This window comes from Trachypithecus francoisi, unplaced genomic scaffold (genome assembly GCF_009764315.1).
Source record: "Trachypithecus francoisi isolate TF-2019V2 unplaced genomic scaffold, Tfra_2.0 Lachesis_group1, whole genome shotgun sequence".
NCBI classification, from domain to species: domain Eukaryota; kingdom Metazoa; phylum Chordata; class Mammalia; order Primates; family Cercopithecidae; genus Trachypithecus; species Trachypithecus francoisi.
Window position 1 is genome coordinate 147,986,320 of NW_022681454.1, and position 19,275 is coordinate 148,005,594.

The following is a 19,275-nucleotide window of genomic DNA, read 5'->3' on the forward strand; positions in this document are numbered from 1 at the left end:
ATGCTACATTGTGAAACAGTAGAAGCTGATCATTGATTAAATTTGAACTGCACTCCCTAAGAACCTCTGCTTATAACTTTTGTCTAAACAGTAAGAGTTATTAGTTAATAAATGTTACGCATCATATGTACATTAATTCTTATGACAACCTTGTGATGTAGGTATGATTAGCACCATTTTAAAGATGGGATAAAGGAGCTAGCGAGATTAAGCAGCTTGTCATCCAAGGTCATATGGTAGAAAGTGGTGGTCAGGATTTGAACTTGGTTCTGATTCTAAAGTCCTTGTCCTTCATTATTCTATACCATACTGTAAGAAATTTGACAGCAGGGACCATGACTTATAAAAACCTCTCTATCTGATTGAATGTCATGATGTAATGTAAATAAAAAAGAATCTATCCATCCATTTAGCCATTTGTCCACTTCTCCCATTCTTTTATTTGTCCATCCATTCTCCCATCCATTCTATTGTCCATCTGTCCACTGGTCCTTCCTTCTATCTACCCAAATATTATCTCTTCTTCCTTCTCTTTTCCCTTCCTTTTTCCAAAAAGCCGTCCAGCCTTTATTCATCGTGCCTATCTCCTCTTTTCCTTTCTTTATCCTTTCATTCAATTTTCTATCCTGTCATCCATCCATTTGGTTAGGCAACAAGTACTACTATGTAGCATGAGGTACAAAGCATTTCTCTGAAGCAGTTACAATGCTTTACATGTAGCAGTTGTTTAACAAACATTTAAAAAATCAACTTCAGTAAATAATTACACTCAACATTTTCAAGTCTGTATCACTCATTCTCTCAAGCAAAATCATCTTTCAAACTTATAAGTTAATTCAGGAGATATACCGATGAAACAGAATATAAGAATACATTGCTTATGAAAGCAAAACATTTAACTTGCTACCTGATAACACACTTTTATTTCAGTTATTAGCCTAATATATGTCCTCCATTATAAATATAACCATACCTTCTATCTCGATGAAGTTCACTCTGAATAGAAGTCCGAGAAGCTGTTGAAGAAGGAATAAACTGGTATAGTACAAAATTAGTACGTTCAGTAAGGGTTTAAATTTTTACAGATTACACAATTGGAAAAAGCTTATACTTGACATCATATAGAATGTATGAATTTTAATATCCTTAAATAAAAAAGTAAATCAAAATGATTATTTTATTGGCATAAAGTTAATTATGGCTATATATTGGAGATTGCATAATGTATAGATTTCAAAAACTCCCCAAAGAACATTCTGTAGTTGTGAAAATAATTTGAAGAATGAACAGAGAAAAGAAGACACCTATTAAACATAAATTGCATGGTTGGAGCATTAAGATGATGACATGAAGTAACAATGGGCAGAAAAAATTTTAAATGTCTATTCTAATCTATATGACTATGCTTTTGTGATGTTTGTTTATAAATCTACTGTAGAATGAAACTGGTCAAATTTTCATTTTTAGTCTAACTTATCTGAAATTTTATAACCTTTAAGTTGTTTTATTATTTATTTTGAGACAGGGTCTCACTCTGTTGCTCAGGCTGGAGTGCAGTGGCATGATGTTCAGGGCTCAATGCAGCCTCAGGTTCCCAGGCTCAAGTGATCCTCCTGCCTCAGTCTCCTAAGTAGCTGGGACTACAGGCACATGACACCATGCCCAGGTAATATTTTGTATGTTTTGTAGAGATGAGGTGCCGCCATGTTGCTGGTCTCAAACTCCTGGGTTCAAGCGATCCTCCTGCCTGGGCTTCCCAAAGTGCTGGGATTACAGGCATGAGCCACTATGCCCAGCCTTTTATTATTTAAATTAAGATATAATAATAAATGTAAAAGGTGTTCAAATCACTTTTATAAATGTGTTTATAGCATATATTATATATGCAGCACTGACTTTTTCCTTAAGTCTCAAACTCAAGTCCTTAAGCTTGATAGTTAAAATTTTTCCCCAAATTTTATTTCATAAAGTAAACCAAGTCTTAATCAGATAATCTGGAACATATCACATATGGGGTCGTTTTTCTTTTCTTTTCTTTTTTTTTTTTTTTTTGAGACGGAGTCTCGCTCTGTCACCCAGGCTGGAGTACAGTTGCATGATCTCGGCTCACTGCAAGCTCTGCCTCCCGGGTTCATGTCATTCTCCTGCCTCAGCCTCCCAAGTAGCTGGGACTACAGGCAACTGCCACCATGCCTGGTTAATTTTTTTGTATTTTTAGTAGATATGGGGTTTCACCATGTTAGCCAGGATGGTCTTGATCTCCTGACCTTGTGATCCACCCGCCTCGGCCTCCCAAAGTGCTGGGATTACAGGTGTGAGCCACTGTGCCCGGCCCATATGGGGTCATTTTTTATGTAATAGAGACTATTACCTCTATTTTTCAAGGTACATATTCTAAAGATCTCTTTGGGGAAAAAAAATCTTCAAATACTATACTGTAAAGATTTGTGCACAAAGGAAATTTGTTTCAGATATAAAATATTTTAACCATTTGCTTTCATATCTCTATAATACTCAACTTGTTCAATTCTTCCTATTTGAAAAGATTGGAAGTATAGATCTTCCTCCTCTCCTATTAACTTCTGCTTCTCTCTGAACAAGGAGGCTGTCAAAACTGGGGGAGGCAGGGGTGGAAGTTGAAGGTGGGAATGAAATTTAGGCCGGATTGGAGCCGTGACAGGTAAACCTCTGCTGGGTTGGCAAAGCAAACCTCTAACATCTGAAACCAAAACCCTGGGTCTCTACTTGGAGGATGTCCTCATATTCACACCATCAACTGGTTTGACTGACCATTAACTTTTTTTTTTTTTTTTGAGACAGAGTCTTGCTCTGTCGCCCGGGCTGGAGTGCGGTGGCGCGATCTCGGCTCACTGCAAGCTCCGCCTCCCGGGTTCACACCATTCTCCTGCCTCAGCCTCCCGAGTAGCTGGGACTACAGGCGTCCACCACTATGCCCAGCTAATTTTTTTTTGTATTTTTAGTAGAGATGGGCTTTCACTGTGTTAACGAGGATGGTCTTGATCTGCTGACCTCGTGATCCGCCCGTCTCAGCCTCCCAAAGTGCTGGGATTACAGGCGTGACCCACAGTGCCTGGCCCATTAACATTTTTATTAGGAGCTAAAACCAAGCTGACAGGGAGGCTGGAGCTCTGCATGGTGTGTCTAATTGGTAAGAATGGTTTTATTAAGTCAGAGGCCCACTCAAGTTTGCTACAGTCACATTACCACCACCACTAACGCTGAAATCAGCAGGGATAACACTTTTGAAGACTACCTGTTATCGTCACAAACATACCTCTTCCACGGGGCATTTTTGCTGTGTACTATTCATGAGTGCTAAGGGAAAAAAAGAAGGGGTTATAGAAGAGGAAAGGAAGAGCAAAGAGTGAACCTAGTTGTCTAATCTTTAAAAGGAATTCAGGAGCATGACTGTCTTGCCATACCACTGATTACCCCTGCTATGCACACTTAAATGGAAAAGGAAAGTTGATGATCCACAGTTTCAGAGAGTAAAGAAATATTGCTGCAAAGATTTGTCTGTGCAGACCAGGATATCCACATACATAACCAATCGAAAAACCAGCTGGTAGGTTTTTTTTTTTTTTGAGACAAGTTCTCACTCTGTCACCCAGGCTGGAGTGCAGTGGCGCAATATTGGCTCATTGCAGCCTCGACTTCCCTGGCTCAAGCAATCTTCCTTCCTCAGCCCCCCTGAGTAGCTGGGACTACAGGCATGCACCACTACACCTGGCTACTTTTTGTATTTTTTGTAGAAACGGGGTTTTGCTATGTTGTCCAGGCTGGTCTTGACTTCCTGACCTCAAGTGATCCGCCCACCTTGGCCTCCTAAAGTGCTAGGATTACAGGCATGAGCCACTGTGCCTGGCCTGTCTGCAGTTTTTAACAACAGTTTTAAAAAATCTAAAAACTATTTTGCAAAATCAGTTTGCTACTTCAATAAGGATTGATTTTAAAGTATGGATAGTACTTAAAAGGTAATTCAGTAGTCGATTTACATTGTTTCAAATCAGCAATTTTAACTTGATTCTGCTGGTTCACACCAGAGGTCATTCATAGCAGGCCCCCTGGCACCAGAGTGGCACTGCTGCTGCAGAACACAGAGGGGTCTTGCAGTCATACTTACAGATCTCCTTCTGCACATCCTTTGAGAATCACTGCTTTGCCCTCTCCCTCTCTGATTTTTTTCACATTCACTCAGCTATGAAATCTTTCTTTTCTCTCTTGATCCTTCTGGAAAAACTGACACCTTCTGTCAGTGCTGAACAAGATTAATAGCTACAAACACTTTCAGTTTTTGCCGCAGATTTTCATGTGTTGTCTTATGCTCTTTCTGCTAATTTCTCAACTATCTGGTTATATATCTCATTTTCACTTCCCCAGATTAAACAAATTTGCTGTAGTTGCCCAGGAAAATCGAATTTGCCAGAGTGCCCATATAGACAAGCATGTCCCATTTTACCTTTCTGCCACAAGCTGCTAGTCTTGTACGTTTTGGGTTAATGCCACAGAATAAAGGCAGTATTTTCAGTAAAAGTTATCCTATCATTTCACAGAATTATTTTCAAACTTTTCTTTTTTTTTTTTGAAATGGGGTCTCACTCTGTCGCCCACACTGGAGTGCAGTGGCGCAACCTCGGCTCACTGGAACCTTCACCTTCCAGATTCAAGCGATTCTCCTGCCTCATCCTCCCTAGTAGCTGGGATTACAGGTGTCCACTACCGCGCTGGGTTCATTTTTGCATTTTTAGTAGAGATGGGGTTTCACCATGTTGGCCAGACTGGTCTCAAATTCCTGACCTCAGGTGATCCGGCCGCCTCAGCCTCCCAAAGTGCTAGGATTATAGGTATGAGCCACTGTGCTCAGCCTATTGTCAAACTTTTCTAGTTCAAGTGGTTAAATTCTAAACACAAAATATATTCATGTTAGAGTTGAGATGTAGATGTGCGGTATCACCACCAATAAAGAATCTTCTCGAATTCCAGCAGGATCTCAAGCCTGGAAAGGCCCTCAGTGATCAACCTACTCAAACTTCACAGAGGAGGAGACTGAGATACAGAGGGGTTAAATGAATTATCCCAGGTCCAACAGCCCTTTAGGAGCAAGGCTAGGAGCGGTTTGTTTCTTGAAGCAGTTTAACTCTACGTGGAGCCAGGAGAGGGGGATGCTAGCTAGTCTTGATCTAAATAATTCAAAATTATCAATTAAATGATATCAGAAGAAATAAACACACAGAAAGATTATTAATTATACATACCCTTGCCATAGAACTATGAATGAATGATCAATGAACTATGAATGAAAGATCAATGAAAATCACAATAATATAAGAAACTTACTGACTACATTTGTTTGGGACAGGGTATGAGAGTTAGATGCATTTGACATGATAACAAGAACGTCTGTAGAGTGGAAAGCTGAATGGCCTTGAAGTCAGGAAGCCAGGTTCATATCTCAGCTCTACCTTGTGAAGCCACTTAACCTTTCTGAGACTCAGTTTCACTACCACATGTAAAATGGGTCAACACCTACCATGCAGAGTGCTATTCTATAATGTATGGAAACAGTGCCTGACTTATGGTAGGTAAGCAATATTAACTAAGTCTGAATTTCAGAAAATAATTTTCTCTTAAAAAGTTAATGAAAGGAAGAATGTAAAATTCTAGATGTATCCAATTAGGATACATCAAAACACTTTACCAAAAATATTCAGGACTCATAAGAATACATGCAAAGAAAAGGACCCCAATGCTTGACTGGAACCAGAATGATTATGAAATAAGTTGAACTACAACCAGTTAAGGAATATCACTTTAAAATGGGATAAAGTCTTTCTGCTTGCCAGGGTTAGATGACTGAGTATGGGATAGTAACATAGGTACATTTTAATGGGCTGGCTGAGATAAAAATTATTTACAGCTTTTTCTTATAGAATAGGCAAAAAGAAGAAAACAAAAGGAAAAGGCACAATTGTTCCTCATTCTGTATTTATATGTTATCATGAAAGGATCTGTTTGGCCTTCCTGCCTAAACATCAGGAATACAAGTTTACTTTAGTGTTTACAAAGTGACTGACAGAAAAATTAAAAGACAACTGAGTTAAAAACCAAAAAACACCAGCTACTTCAAAGCAAGGGTTTTCCCTTTGTTTCACATCCTCCTTCCTCTCTCTGCTAGGGCCCTGTTTCATCGTTTTCTCTTCTTTCATGGCTCCAGTCTGATCCCTCCACTGACTGTTTCCCCGCTGCCTACAAATGTCTTCATGCTTCCTCATCCTAAACATGGTCAGATCTCCTCTTTCCTTAATTCTGCCTCCTTCTCAAACTACAGCCCATATCTTTCCTATTCACCACCAAATTTCATAAAAGAGTAGGCTACCCTAGCCGTCCCAACTTCCACATATTCTATTCATGGTTGAAACTGAAGTGTGGCTTCCAACTTCCATATTTACTGAAACTGCTCTCTCATGGGTCTGCACTGACCTCCTAAGCGCCAGACACAAGAACCTGTTCTCAGCACCTTTTGCTTGGCCTGGCTGTAGTATTAAGAGCTACTGGTAATTAGCCTGTTCCTTTTAAAATAGCCTTTGACCTCTAAAACACAGCTGTCTCTTGTTATTTATGTATGTATGTATGTATTTATTTATTTATTTACTCTGACCATCCCTTTTCAGCTTTTATTGCCCATGTCTTAGCTGAGCCTTGCACAGCATAGGGGTCTCTAGGTGAGCAAGATCCATCTTGGGGATCCATGGGAAGTCACGCACAGGTTGTGATTCCCTAACAAAAAAGTCCTGAAATCCAAGGGAGTTAAGGTAAGAAGCCAGGGGACAAAGGCAGGAGCCCACAGATATGACTCAGTGAAAGGAGGCCTTTCACAGCAGGGCTGGGGTCATTGGGTCATGCATTTTTGCCTTACGCCCCTTGAAGGCATAGCTTGTCCTCAGATGTCAGTGTCTCCAAGATTCTATCCCTTCTCATCTTTCTTATCCTGTGTACTTTCTCCCTACATGTTTGGCTACTTCCAGGATTTTGCTTATATCCGTGATTACTCTAAGTTATATCTCCAGCCAATAAATTCTTACCTGAGTTCTAGACCCTAATTTTGTATTTAAATTATCTCTCTGCCTGTCATCGCCTACCACCCCCAAGCCAAGGGTTATAAGGCATGAAAGGCTATCAAGAATTTTTCATTTTTATATCTGAATTCTTTTCATCCTATACCATAGCATTCCACATATTTATAGTTCACCAATAAAGCAAAAAAATGGAGTGGGGAAACATGGCATATTTTTCTGTATTGTCACCTTGTAAAATTTTCACTGGAATTGTTCAAATGCATGTTCTTCATGACCTGTGAATATCCTAAATTAATAGTAAATATTACAAATTATGGACCGGGCATGGTGGCTCACGCCTGTAATCCTAGCACTTTGGAGGGCCAAGGTGGACAAATCACTTGAGGTCAGGAGACCAGCCTGACCAATGTGGTGAAACCCCATCTCTACTAAAAATACAAAAATTAGCAGGGCATGGTGGTGGATGCCTGTAATCCCAGCTACTCAAGAGGCTGAGGCAGGAGAATTGCTTGAGCCTAGGAGGTAGAGGTTGCAGTGAGCCAAGATCGCGCCACTGCAGGCCAGCCTGGGTGACAGTGAGAGACTCTGTCTCAGGGGAAGAAGAAAAAAAACCAAGTTATGCTTCTAAAAATAGGGCACATTCTCCTCAGGGCAGTAACCTCAGCCCAAATAATGTGAAGAACATCTAAAATCCTATCTTTATCCTTTTCTAACACAGGCAATCCATGTTCTATTTTTAAAGAGACCTTTCCAGAGACTTTTATTTAAAAAAGTGTTAAAATACCACACTAATAGGAAGTTTTGAAGTTTTAACCAAGAGATAAGGACAGAAAATAGAAATGTTCCTTTCTGATGGGAATTCTACTCTTAGCACTTCTATCTTGATGTGGTAGTATAAGCCCGTCTTTATAGGCACTTATACAGTTAAAAAATAAATTTTGAAGAGTACCTGTAGAAACAAATGAACCACAAGGATTAATATTTCTTTTTTCTTTTCTTCTCTTTTTTTTTTTTTTTTTGTTTTTTTTGAGACAGTTTCGCTCTTGTTGCCCAGGCTGTGAGTGCAGTGGCGCGATCTTGGCTCACTGCAACCTCCGCCTCCTGGATTCAAGTGATTCTCCTGCCTCAGCCTCCTGAGTAGCTGGGATTACAGGCATGTGCCACCACGTCCAGCTAATTTTTGTATTTTTAGTAGACAGGGTTTCACCATGTTGGTTGGGATGGTCTTGAACTCCTGACCTCAGGTGATCCACCTGCCTTGACCCCCAAAATGGTGCTGGGATTACAGGCCTGAGCCACCGCACCCAGCCAGGGTTTAATATTTCTTAAACCTGTAAGATATCTCTAACTCTAGAAAATAGTTACATAAAATTTATATTAGATCACAGAAACTAACTAGATAGGCAAATTAAAAAAATAAAAAAACAGATTTATACTATCACATTTTTTAAGAAAAAAAACCCAGCTTTATTCTGTAAGAGACAAACACAGTTCTGAGAAACTGGCTTATCAATAAATATAAGCTGAAAAGTAGCTGTTTGTCTGAAATCCTTTAATACTTCTTAGGAGAAGCTACTCTTGGGTATTTTGTAGATTTGTCAAATACAATCACCTGCTGGAAATCTAAATCATCACTTAAAATTATTACAGAGGAAAATACAGAGAAGGAAAAAACAAACTTACATCTCTTGATTACCGCTCTAATGGATGACAAGGGTCCTTGGCTAGAAAAAGAAAGAAAACTTATTATACATTCATTAATCCTTTTGAGAAGAGTCATTCATAAGGCCGAGTCATTTCTGGGATTCAATATGGTGCCAAGCCACAAGTTTGATACATTCTTTACTGGCCTATCCTCTTTACAAATCAAAAATTAAGGAAATTTTTAAAATTACCTTTAATTTCTTTTATGGGAAATATATTTGCGGTGTAAGTAAAATTTTGCCTTAAAATTGCTTTCGTAGCTGCTTACGTATCTTCCAGTGAAAACCTGGATACCACTCGTAATTCGACAGCATTACATCGTGCTCAAAATAACGTTATTCCCTATAGCTCTTTTGTGTTTGACACTGAAATTCCTGTCTTCACATATCACATCAAAGTACATTATCTATATAGTCAATTTGACCTAAGGACCAACAGCATTTCTTCTTAAGATCAGAATTTAAAACATCACCACCTAAAAATAAAATAATCTTGTGAGACGTACCCCTCTCCCTCCCAGACTCCCTGTCTCTCTTTCCCGCTTCTTTCTCTCCCTTTCTCCCCTCCTATCCAACACCCTGCTTCCTCTCTTGCTCTTCTGCCTTTCACCATGGGATGACATGGTAACAAGAAGACCCTCTCCAGATACCAGCCTCTCAATCTTGGAATTCCCAGCCTCCATACCCATGAGCCAATACATTTCTGTTCATTATAAATTACCCATTTAGTGGTATTATAGAAACACAAAATTGACTAAAACAATACTATTGTGCTATACAAGGGGAAAGATTAAGCTCTAGGAGGTCTCTGATGCCATAAAGAGAGGACTGTAATATAAAGATACAACTGTTTACAGTAATACTGATTTTTAAAAGAGTGCTTGAAGGCTTTCTGTAAAACAGCTACTTGAAAAAAATGATTGGTATAAGGTACAGGTGGAATGTCCCTCATCCAAAATGCTTGGAACCAGAATTATTTAGGATTTCTTTTTATTTTGGAATATTTGCATTATATACTTACCAGTTAAGTATCCCTAATCCAAAAATCTGAAATCTGAAATGATCTAACGAGCATTTCCTTTGAACATTAAGTTACTGCTCAAAAAATTTCAAATTTTGAAGCATTCTGGATTTTGGATTAGGGATACTCAATCTGTAATACAGAAGGGGTAACAGCCCTCTTAGTGAATACATCACAATCTCCTTGCTCACTACCACTGATTTGGCAGGGATAATATTATGAATTTAAAACATCCTTTGTTTCTTTTGTTGAGAAGGAAGATGTACTGATATGGATGGAACATGGAAGGTGTTACGGGTTGAACATATCCTCCCTCAAAACGAAATGTTGGTGTCCTTACTGGTAGGACTTCAGAATGTGATCTTATTTGAAAATAGAGTCATTACAGATGTAAATAGTTAAGATAAGGTCATACTGGAGTTGGATGGGCCCCAATCCAACTTAACTGGTTCCTCAGAAGATGGTCATCTGAAGAGCCAAACCAAGGTACATCAAAGACTGTACCTTATGCTGGTCAACCTCCATAAGCTAATATGCAAGGAAGAATTCGCCTATGAGTTTCAGAGGAGGGCATAGCCCTGCTGACACCTGATTTCAGACTTCAAGCTTCCAAGACTGTGAGATGGAGTCTCGCTCTGTCGCCCAGGCTGGAGTGCGGTGGCACAATCTCGGCTCACTGTAAGCTCCACCTCCTGGGTTCACATCATTCTCCCGCTTCAGCCTCCCGAGTAGCTGGGACTACAGGTGCCCGCCACCACGCCTGGCTAATTTTTTGTATTTTTAGTAGAGACGGGGTTTCACCGGGTTAGCCAGAATGGTCTCCATCTCCTGACCTCGTGATCTGCCTGCCTTGGCCTCCTGAAGTGCTGGGATTACAGGCATGAGCCACTGCGCCCGGCCTAAAGGCATTCAGTTTTATAAGGGAAGCAGAGCATAAAAGTTTGGCAAATTTGCAGCCTGACAATGTGATAAAAGAGAAAATCCCATTTTCTGAGGAGAAATTCAAACCGGCTGCAGAAATTTGCATAAGTAACAAAGAGTCAAATGTTAATCCCCAAGACACTATGGAGAGAATGTCTCCAGGGCATGTCACAGGTCTTCATGGGGCTCCTGTCATCATAGGCCCTGAGACCTAGGAGAAAAAAATGGTTTCATGGGCTGGGCCCAGGGTCCCTCTGCTATGTGCAGTCTAGGGACTTGGTGCCCTGCCTCTCAGCTACTCCAGCTGTGGCTGAAAGGGGCCAACATAGAGCTTGGACTGTGGCTTCAGAGGGTGCAAGCCCCAAGCCTTGGCAGCTTCCATGTGGTGTTGAGCGTGCAAGTGCACAGATGTCAAGAACTGAGTTTGGGAACCTCCACTTAGATTTCAGGGGATTTATGGAAACACCTGGATGTCCAGGCAGAAGTTTGCTGCAGGGGTGGGGCTCTCAAGGAGAACCTATGGTAAGGCAGCACAGAAGGGAAATGTGGGGTCAGAGTCCAACACAGAGTCCCTACTAGGGCACTGCCTAGTGGAGTTGGGAGAAGAGGGCCACTGTCCTCCAGATCCCAGAACAGTAGATCCACTGACAGCTTGCACTGTGCTCCTGGAAAAGCTGCAGACACTCAATGCCAGCCATGAAAACAGCTGGGAGGGAGGCGATACCCTGCAAAGCCACAGGGGTGGAGCTGCCCAAAACCATGGGAACACACCTCTTGCATCAGCATGACTTAGATGTGAGTCAAAGGAGATAATTTTGGAGCTTCAAGATCATTTTGGAGCTTTAACATTTGACCTGCCCCACTGGATTTCAGACTTGCATGGGGCTTGTAGCCCCTTTGCTTTGGCCAATTTCTCCCATTTGTAATGGCTGTATTTACCCAATGCCTGTACCCACATTGTATCTAGGAAGTAACTAACTTGCTTTTGATTTTACAGGCTCATAGGTGGAAGGGACATGCCGTGTCTCAGATGAGACACTGGACTGTGGACTTCTGAGTTAATACTGAAATGAATTAAGACTTTGGGGGACTCTTATGAAGGCATGATTGGTTTTAAAATGTGAGGACATGACATTTGGGAGGGGCCAGGGGTGACATGATATGGTTTGGCTGTGTCCCCACCCAAATCTCATCTTGAATTTTAACTGTCACAATTCCCATGTGTCATGGGAGGAACTTGGTGGGAGGTGATAGAATTATGGGGGTGGGTCTTTCCTGTACTGTTCTCGTGATAGTGAACAAGCCTGGAAGATCTGCTGGTTTTAAAAAGAGGTGTTCTCCTGCACAAGGCACATAAGTAGAAAGCATGATGTATCCACTGGGGCAGTACAACTGTTGGAAGAGTAGGGAATCTGTTCTTATTTATTTATATATTTTTTGAGACACAGTCTCGCTCTGTCACCCAAGCTGGAGTGCAGTGGTGCGATCTTGGCTCACTGCAAGCTCTGCCTCCTGGGCTCATGCCATTCTCCTGCCTCAGTCTCCCCAGCAGCTAGGACTACAGGCGCCCGCCACCACGCCCGGCTTTTTTTTTTGGATTTTTAGTAGAGACGGGGTTTCACCATTTTAGCCAGATGGTCTTGATCTCCTGACCTCATGATCCGCACACCTCGGCCTCCCAAAGTGCTGGGATTAGAGGCGTGAGCCATCACGCCTGGCAAGTGTACAGAATATGTAGTCAGTTAGAGGTGTTTTCTTATTTGTGTGAGCTGTCCAATTTACTTACTTGCTGGAATTGTTTCCTTATCTGTAATATGAGGATACTAATGCCTATCTTTTGGCTTGTTGCTAAGACTGAATAAGAAAACTCTGTGAAATATATATCACAGTACTGGGCACATATTAGAGTCTCAAGATATGTTAAATTTCCTACCCTATTTTCCAATATAAACATTTCTGTGGTTCACAATATATATGGCTGAAATTTTTGGGACTATCCTGCCATCACCAGCAAGTTAACCTATAGTTATTATAACGCTACCTTATACATTTAAATGATCTGCATTTCTGCAGAATTATTATTTACCATTTACAATCATTCTGAGTTTCACAACACATACTTCTCATATACCCAATCTCCTATGAAGCCAAAGCAATAACAAAACCAAGAGAACAAAACAAACCTACAAGCTTTTGTGAACACTATATTTCCCCCATTGAAAACACAGACCTCTGTTCCTTTAGGTCATCCTTCTCAGGATGTTTCCCAGAAAATGGGCATGCTGATCAAGTAGCTATGTATATTTAGTTTCATATTTAACTCTATTAAAAAAGAAATTCCACAAAAAAGTTCAAAGATCTTGGAAAAGACTTTCAATTATGTTATTTATAACTACAGCCAGTTTAAAAATCAGAATATGTTGCCCCGTCCTTCTCAATTCTTCTTCTTTTTGTTTTTAATCACACATTCCTGTCTTGACTCTCTAATTAGGCTGCAAGCTTCTCAAGGAGAAAGAATGTATCACATAACATGTGCCCACTACTGGACTAATGTGAACTCAACTCTGCTCACAGAGAGAAAGAAATATTATAATTTAAATAGTACTAGTTATTCCACCTATAATCCACTTAATAAGCAAATCCCCAGGGATAATTTTGCTGCTGGTTTTGTTTTGTTGGACTCAATTGCCAGTTACATCTCACTATATGCACGTCTTATCAAGAGTGTTTGGTCTAATGTTTAAAGTAGTTTTTTTTGTTTGTTTTTTGTTTTTTAAATACAAAATGTCATCTTGATGAGCATTTGGTGTTAACTAAAGAATAGCACTCCTAATGGAAAACTGGCCAGGTTGAACTTATTTAGAGATGGTGCAGTAGACTTCACCAAGGCACTTAAATTGGCAATAAATCTTGTACTTTTAGTATAAATTAACAGAATTTTGGAAGTAATTCTGCAATTTGGTTTTCTCATTGTACACTTTCTTTAGAACCTGTCTCTTCATAAGTTAAGACTCTGGTAGTTCCCAAGCAACAAGCAGCACAAACTCTTCACTGGTATGTTGCTAAATTTCAAACCATGTGTAATATACAGTAACATACAGTGATGTTAATCAGATGGAACTTGTCTGAGTGGGTTATGTTACATGACGTGGAACAGATACAACTTGGTTTGGGAAGAGGTATGGTGCATGTCAACCCAGCACCTAAGAAATGTGGCATTTACGGCAACATATGAGCACATAATCTAACCCTTTCAAATGTGAACACAGAAAGGTTAAGAACTGTGGGTCTGATGTATAACTGTGCTCAATGAACACCTGTTGAATGAACCAAGGAATTAATAACCAGAATAAACCTTTTCTGGGGTTATATCTTTCCTCCACAGTCAACCTAAGTGATCTATAGAAAGAGTTTATACAGAAAACCTAAAAAGACAAAAAGGGCTAAAATCTAATCCTCTCTTTTCTAGATGTGTAGCAGTATAGTAGGATTAATTTTTTTTTTTTTTTTTTTTTTGTCACTCAGCTCTGTCACCCAGGCTGGAGTGCAGTGGCATGATCTCGGCTTACTGCAACCTCTGCCTCCTGGGTTTAAGTGATTCTCCTGCCTCAGCCTCCCAAGTAGCTTGGATTACAAGCGCCCACTACCACACCTGGCTAATTTTTTTGTATTTTTAGTAGACACAGAGTTTCACCATGTTGGCCAGGCTGGTCTTACACTCCTAATCTCAAGTGATCCACCCACCATGGCCTCCCAAAGTGCTGGGATTACAGGCATGAGCCACCACCCCCAGCCAGTAGGATTAATTTTTATGATTAGGAGTTATTTGTTGGTAAAAGGCATAAAAAGGATACACAGGTCTAAAGAGGTGTCTATTAAATGCCAGGAAAAAAATAAGAGATAAAATATAGACACATATATGGTAGTTTCAGTTTGAAGCATCCACAACATCTACAGACTGATTTTTCAAACTTTTGTCTTTTTCAATTCTCTCCCCTCAGTCTCCCGAGCAGCTGGGATTACAGGCACCTGCCACAACGCCCAGCTAATTTTTTGTCAATTTAGTAGAGATGGGGTTTCACCATGTTGGCCAGGCTGGTCTTGAACTCCTGACCTCAGGTGATTCGCCTACCTCAGCCTCCCAAAATGCTGGGATCACAGGCATGAGCCACTGTGCCCGGCTAAACTTCTGTCTTATTAGCTGATGATTTCTTTATTTTTCATCAAACAATTAATGTGCATTTAACTGTTAAGAGTTAACTTTAATTTTCAGCTGGGCATGGAGGCTCACACCTTTAATCCCAGCACTTTGGGAGGCTGAAGCGGGTGGATCACCTCACGGCAGGAGTTTGAGACCAGCCTAGCCAATGCGGTGAAACTAAAAATACAAAAATTAGCCAGGTGTGGTGGCACATGCCTCTAATCCCAGCTACCTGGGAGGCTGAGGCATGAGAATCACTTGAACCTGGGAGGTGGAGGTTGCAGTGAGCCAGGATTGTGCACTGCACTCCAGCCTGGGCGACAGAGGAAGATTGTCTTAAAAAAAAAAAAAAAAAAACAGGCCAGGCACAGCGGTGGCTCACGTCTATAATCCCTATAATCCCAGCACTTTGGGAGGCCGAGGTGGGCGGATCATGAGGTCAGGAGATCAAGACCATCCTGGCTAACACCGTGAAATTCCGTCTCTATTAAAAAAAAAAAAAAATTAGCCAGGCATGGTGGCGGGTGCCTGTAGTCCCAGCTACTAGCGAGGCTGAGGCAGAAGAATGGCATGAACCCTGTGGGCGGAGCTTGCAGTGAGCCCAGATCACCCCACTACACTCCAGCCTGGGCGACAGAATGAGACTCTGTCTCAAAAAAACAGAAAAGAAAAGAAAAAAGAGTTAATCTTAATTTTCAACCAAGAAACCTAATGCCTATGCTATTCCGGGCATTGTGCTGGGCACCAAAGAAAGAAGATTAACTAGGACATGGAGCCTGCCCATTGGTGCTCGTGGTCTAGTGAGAAGCCTGTAGATAAGAAAAGAGCTTATGATTTGAATTTCTGCTTTTCTTAAAATTAGAACATTTATATTTTTTTAATCTTTTATCAGAGAGGTATTTTTACATATTAGTTCCTCTACTAATTATAGAATATAATCTCCTTATCAGGCCATATACATGTTGGAATGATGTTGCACATAAATCCTAAATTAAAAAATAATTACAGCAAATTTTTAAAAATTGAGGCAATTTAAGAAGTCCTCTTCACACGCCCAGATTCTGTGCCATAAAATACTTGAGATCATATGTAAAGAAAAAGTTTCTGAAAAACAACTGACTCATCCAGTTACACCCTACTCCCTGCTTAACAATGACTTTAAAATATGTGAAGAGAAGTTCTTAAAAAAAAAAAGAAAAAAGAATTTTCTCAAACCTGTCATCCTGGTTTCAAAAACTATATATATATACACATCCCTTCGGACACTTCCTTAGAACGTTTGGGGAAAACCTAGTATAAGCTGCTGCCACAGACATGAGACTGGCAGGGGAACACTGCCTGGCAAGAGAAAGTAGGACACAGGAAGCTGGGTGGAAATTCAAACAGGAATCATTTGGTCATATCAAAAAAGGAACATCAAAGGCAGATGTTTTCTACATCACAGTCCATATTTAGAGTCTTAACATCTATACGTACAATAAGAAACAAATCTGGGCAACATAGTGAGACCCCTATCTCTACAAAAAAAAAAAAAATTAACTGGATGTGGTGGTGCGTGCCTACCCGTAGTCCCAGTTACTTGGGAGGCTGAGGCAGGGGGAAGGCTTGAGCCTGGGAATTCGAGGCTGCAGTGGGCCAGGATGGCACCACCACAGCCCAGCCTGGGCAACAGAGAAAGATCCTGTCTCAAAAACAAACAAACAAAACATAAAACACAAAGTAAAAGCCCTCTGTCCAGGGACGAAAAAATTCTCAGGGAGAAAAGGAAAGGAGAAAAGATACTAGCTTATCACTACCTAGAAAAATCTGCTATTTATAGTATTATTTTTTTTTTTAATTAAACATATACTGAATACTCCAATATGTTGGTTCTCATCAGAACACAAAATCTATTTTTCTTGATGGGACTTAATTAAATTAAAAAGCTTCTGCACAGCAAAAGAAATAATCAGCAGAGTAAACAACCCACAGAGTGGGAGAAACTCTTCACCATCTATACATCCAACAAAGGACTAATATCCAGAATTTATAAGGAACTCAAACAAGTCAGTAAGTAAAAAACAAACAATCCCATCAAAAAGTCGGCTAAGGGCATGAATAGACAATTCTCAAAGGAAGATATACAAATGGCCAACAAACATATGAAAAATGCCCGACAACATTAATTATCAGGGAAATACAAATCAAAACCACAATGTGATACTCCCTTACTCTGCAAGAATGGCCATAATCAAAAAATCAAAAAACAATAATAGATGTTGGCATGGATGCAATGAAAAGGGAACACTTTGACACTGCTAGTGGGAGTGTAAACTAGTACAGCCACTATGGAAAACAGTGTGGAGATTCCTTAAAGAATTAAAAGTAGAACTACCATTTGATCCAGCAATCCCACTCCTGGGTATCTACCTAGGTATCGCGCACTGTACTCCAGCCTGGGTGACAGAGTGAGACGATCTCAAAAAAAAAAAGAAAAGAAAAAGAGTTAACCTTAATTTTCAACCAAGAAATCGAATGCCTATGCTATTCTGGGCATTGTGCTGGGCACCTTAGGGTAAAATAAGTCATTATACCAAAAAGATACTTGCACATGCATGTTTATAGCAGCACAATTCACCACGCCCAGCCTTCTAATTTACTTTGAATTCACCAGAAGGGATAGTTGCATGGCCTGGGTGTATAATATCTACTGATGATGTGGCAATCAAAATCAGCACGAAAATTCAAATGTTCCAAAAGCAGTTAATATTTGGAACTAGGTTAGCAACAAATGTTACAAACAAAGGGGTGCGTGCATGCATGTGACCATTTGGGAAGATGCCTTAACCTTAACATGTGATATTTTCAAATGAGAGCATATTCATCTCAATTAACCAGTGCAATATTCTGTAAAAAATAAAACCCTACTATTAATTCTAAAACATATGAAAAATCAGTGTGTTTAGAAGGCAGAAGGGAAAGAAAAAAGGTGAGAACCATGATTTTGTTTCTCTCCATTCTTTACGAGATTAAAATAAAACTACTGTAAGGGAGAATAGTGGTCATTTTAAAATGTAAAAACAAAGACATATTTTAAGCATCTGAAAATGATCAAAGCATTAATTAAATGACATTTCTAAAAACTTAGAAATTAGGTCAGTTTGAAGCCAAGGCTTTATGTGAAATAGTGAGGCAGATACTTTTTTAAAAAGCAAAATTTAAATGTTATTAATAAAAATGCATAAATTATTTAAATTGTTGTGACACTGTAAGATTTTTTCCACATCATATAACTTTAAAAAAATATATCTTTCAGGCCAGGTGCGGTGGCTCATGCCCGTAATCCCAGCACTTTGGGAGGCCGAGGTGCGTGGATCTCGAGGTTAGCAGATTGAGACCATCCTGGCTAACAAGGTGAAACCTCATCTCTACTAAAAATACAAAAAATGAGCCAGGCCTGGTGGCACACGCCTGTAGTCCCAGCTACTCAGAAGGCTGAGGCAGAAGAATCACTTGAACCCAAGAGGTGGAGGTAACAGGAAGCTGAGATCACACCACTGTACTCCGCCTGGATGACAGAACAAGACTCTGTCTCAAAAAATATATATATAAACATATATATTTCTTTATATTATATATAAATATATATTTCTTTATATATATATATATATTTCTTTATATATTATATATATTTCTTTATATATATTATATATATATATATATATATATCTTTCAAATGTGAATGCCCTAGTCACCCATTTCTTAGTTTGTATCACTTGATCAAAGGTTTTAGGTTAGCTAAGCCTTCCTTTGACCTTTTAGAGGCTCCTACATCATTACATTTCTAGCTTTTCACCAAATATCTAGTGATGTCTAAGCCAAAATAAAATACGCTCAATCAATGGTTGAGAAAATAATGAAGCAACAAATATATACATAACAGCAAAACTTAATGTAAATTCATAAAAATGCATAAATTATTTAATTACCAACAAAAACAAACACATTTTAAACACTCATTTAATTGAGTCTTTCAAAAATAGGCAGCTCTTAAGGAGTTACTGTTATAAAGCTGAAGGCTTTAACCAAGAATATAAACACAACGTGGAAACAGCTGAATTCATTCTTAACAATCAAAGATTTGTTCTCCTCTGGAAATTGCAACAGAAACTTCAGCAGTGGGTAGGCACAAAACCTTTACTCTAAATATTCAACAATTTCTCCATGACACAAGCAGGGCTAGCAGCCTTCCCACCAGCTAATATCTCTCTTTTTTTTTTTTGCAAAGTCACTGGAGAACTTTCCCATTAGATACCAAGAACATACTTGGTAGCCCAAGGACATTAAAGTGAT

At 39.7% G+C, this 19,275-nt stretch overlaps 1 protein-coding gene across 15 annotated transcripts in view; it reads right to left on the reverse strand.

Moving 5' to 3' along the window:
• SH3D19 (SH3 domain containing 19) overlaps nucleotides 1-19,275 on the reverse strand; it is a 199,023-nt gene that overhangs the window by 57,417 nt on the left and 122,331 nt on the right. For 10 of the 15 annotated variants that reach the window (XM_033215471.1, XM_033215464.1, XM_033215468.1 and 7 more), the window contains 2 exons: nucleotides 8,781-8,821; nucleotides 974-1,016 (listed from right to left, as the gene is read on the reverse strand). In XM_033215471.1, the coding sequence (XP_033071362.1) occupies nucleotides 974-1,016; nucleotides 8,781-8,821 (84 nt within the window). Of the gene's footprint in view, nucleotides 1-973; nucleotides 1,017-3,295; nucleotides 3,337-8,780; nucleotides 8,822-19,275 lie in introns of all 15 variants that reach the window. The other 5 variants (XM_033215472.1, XM_033215470.1, XM_033215473.1 and 2 more) reach the window with 2 other exon arrangements.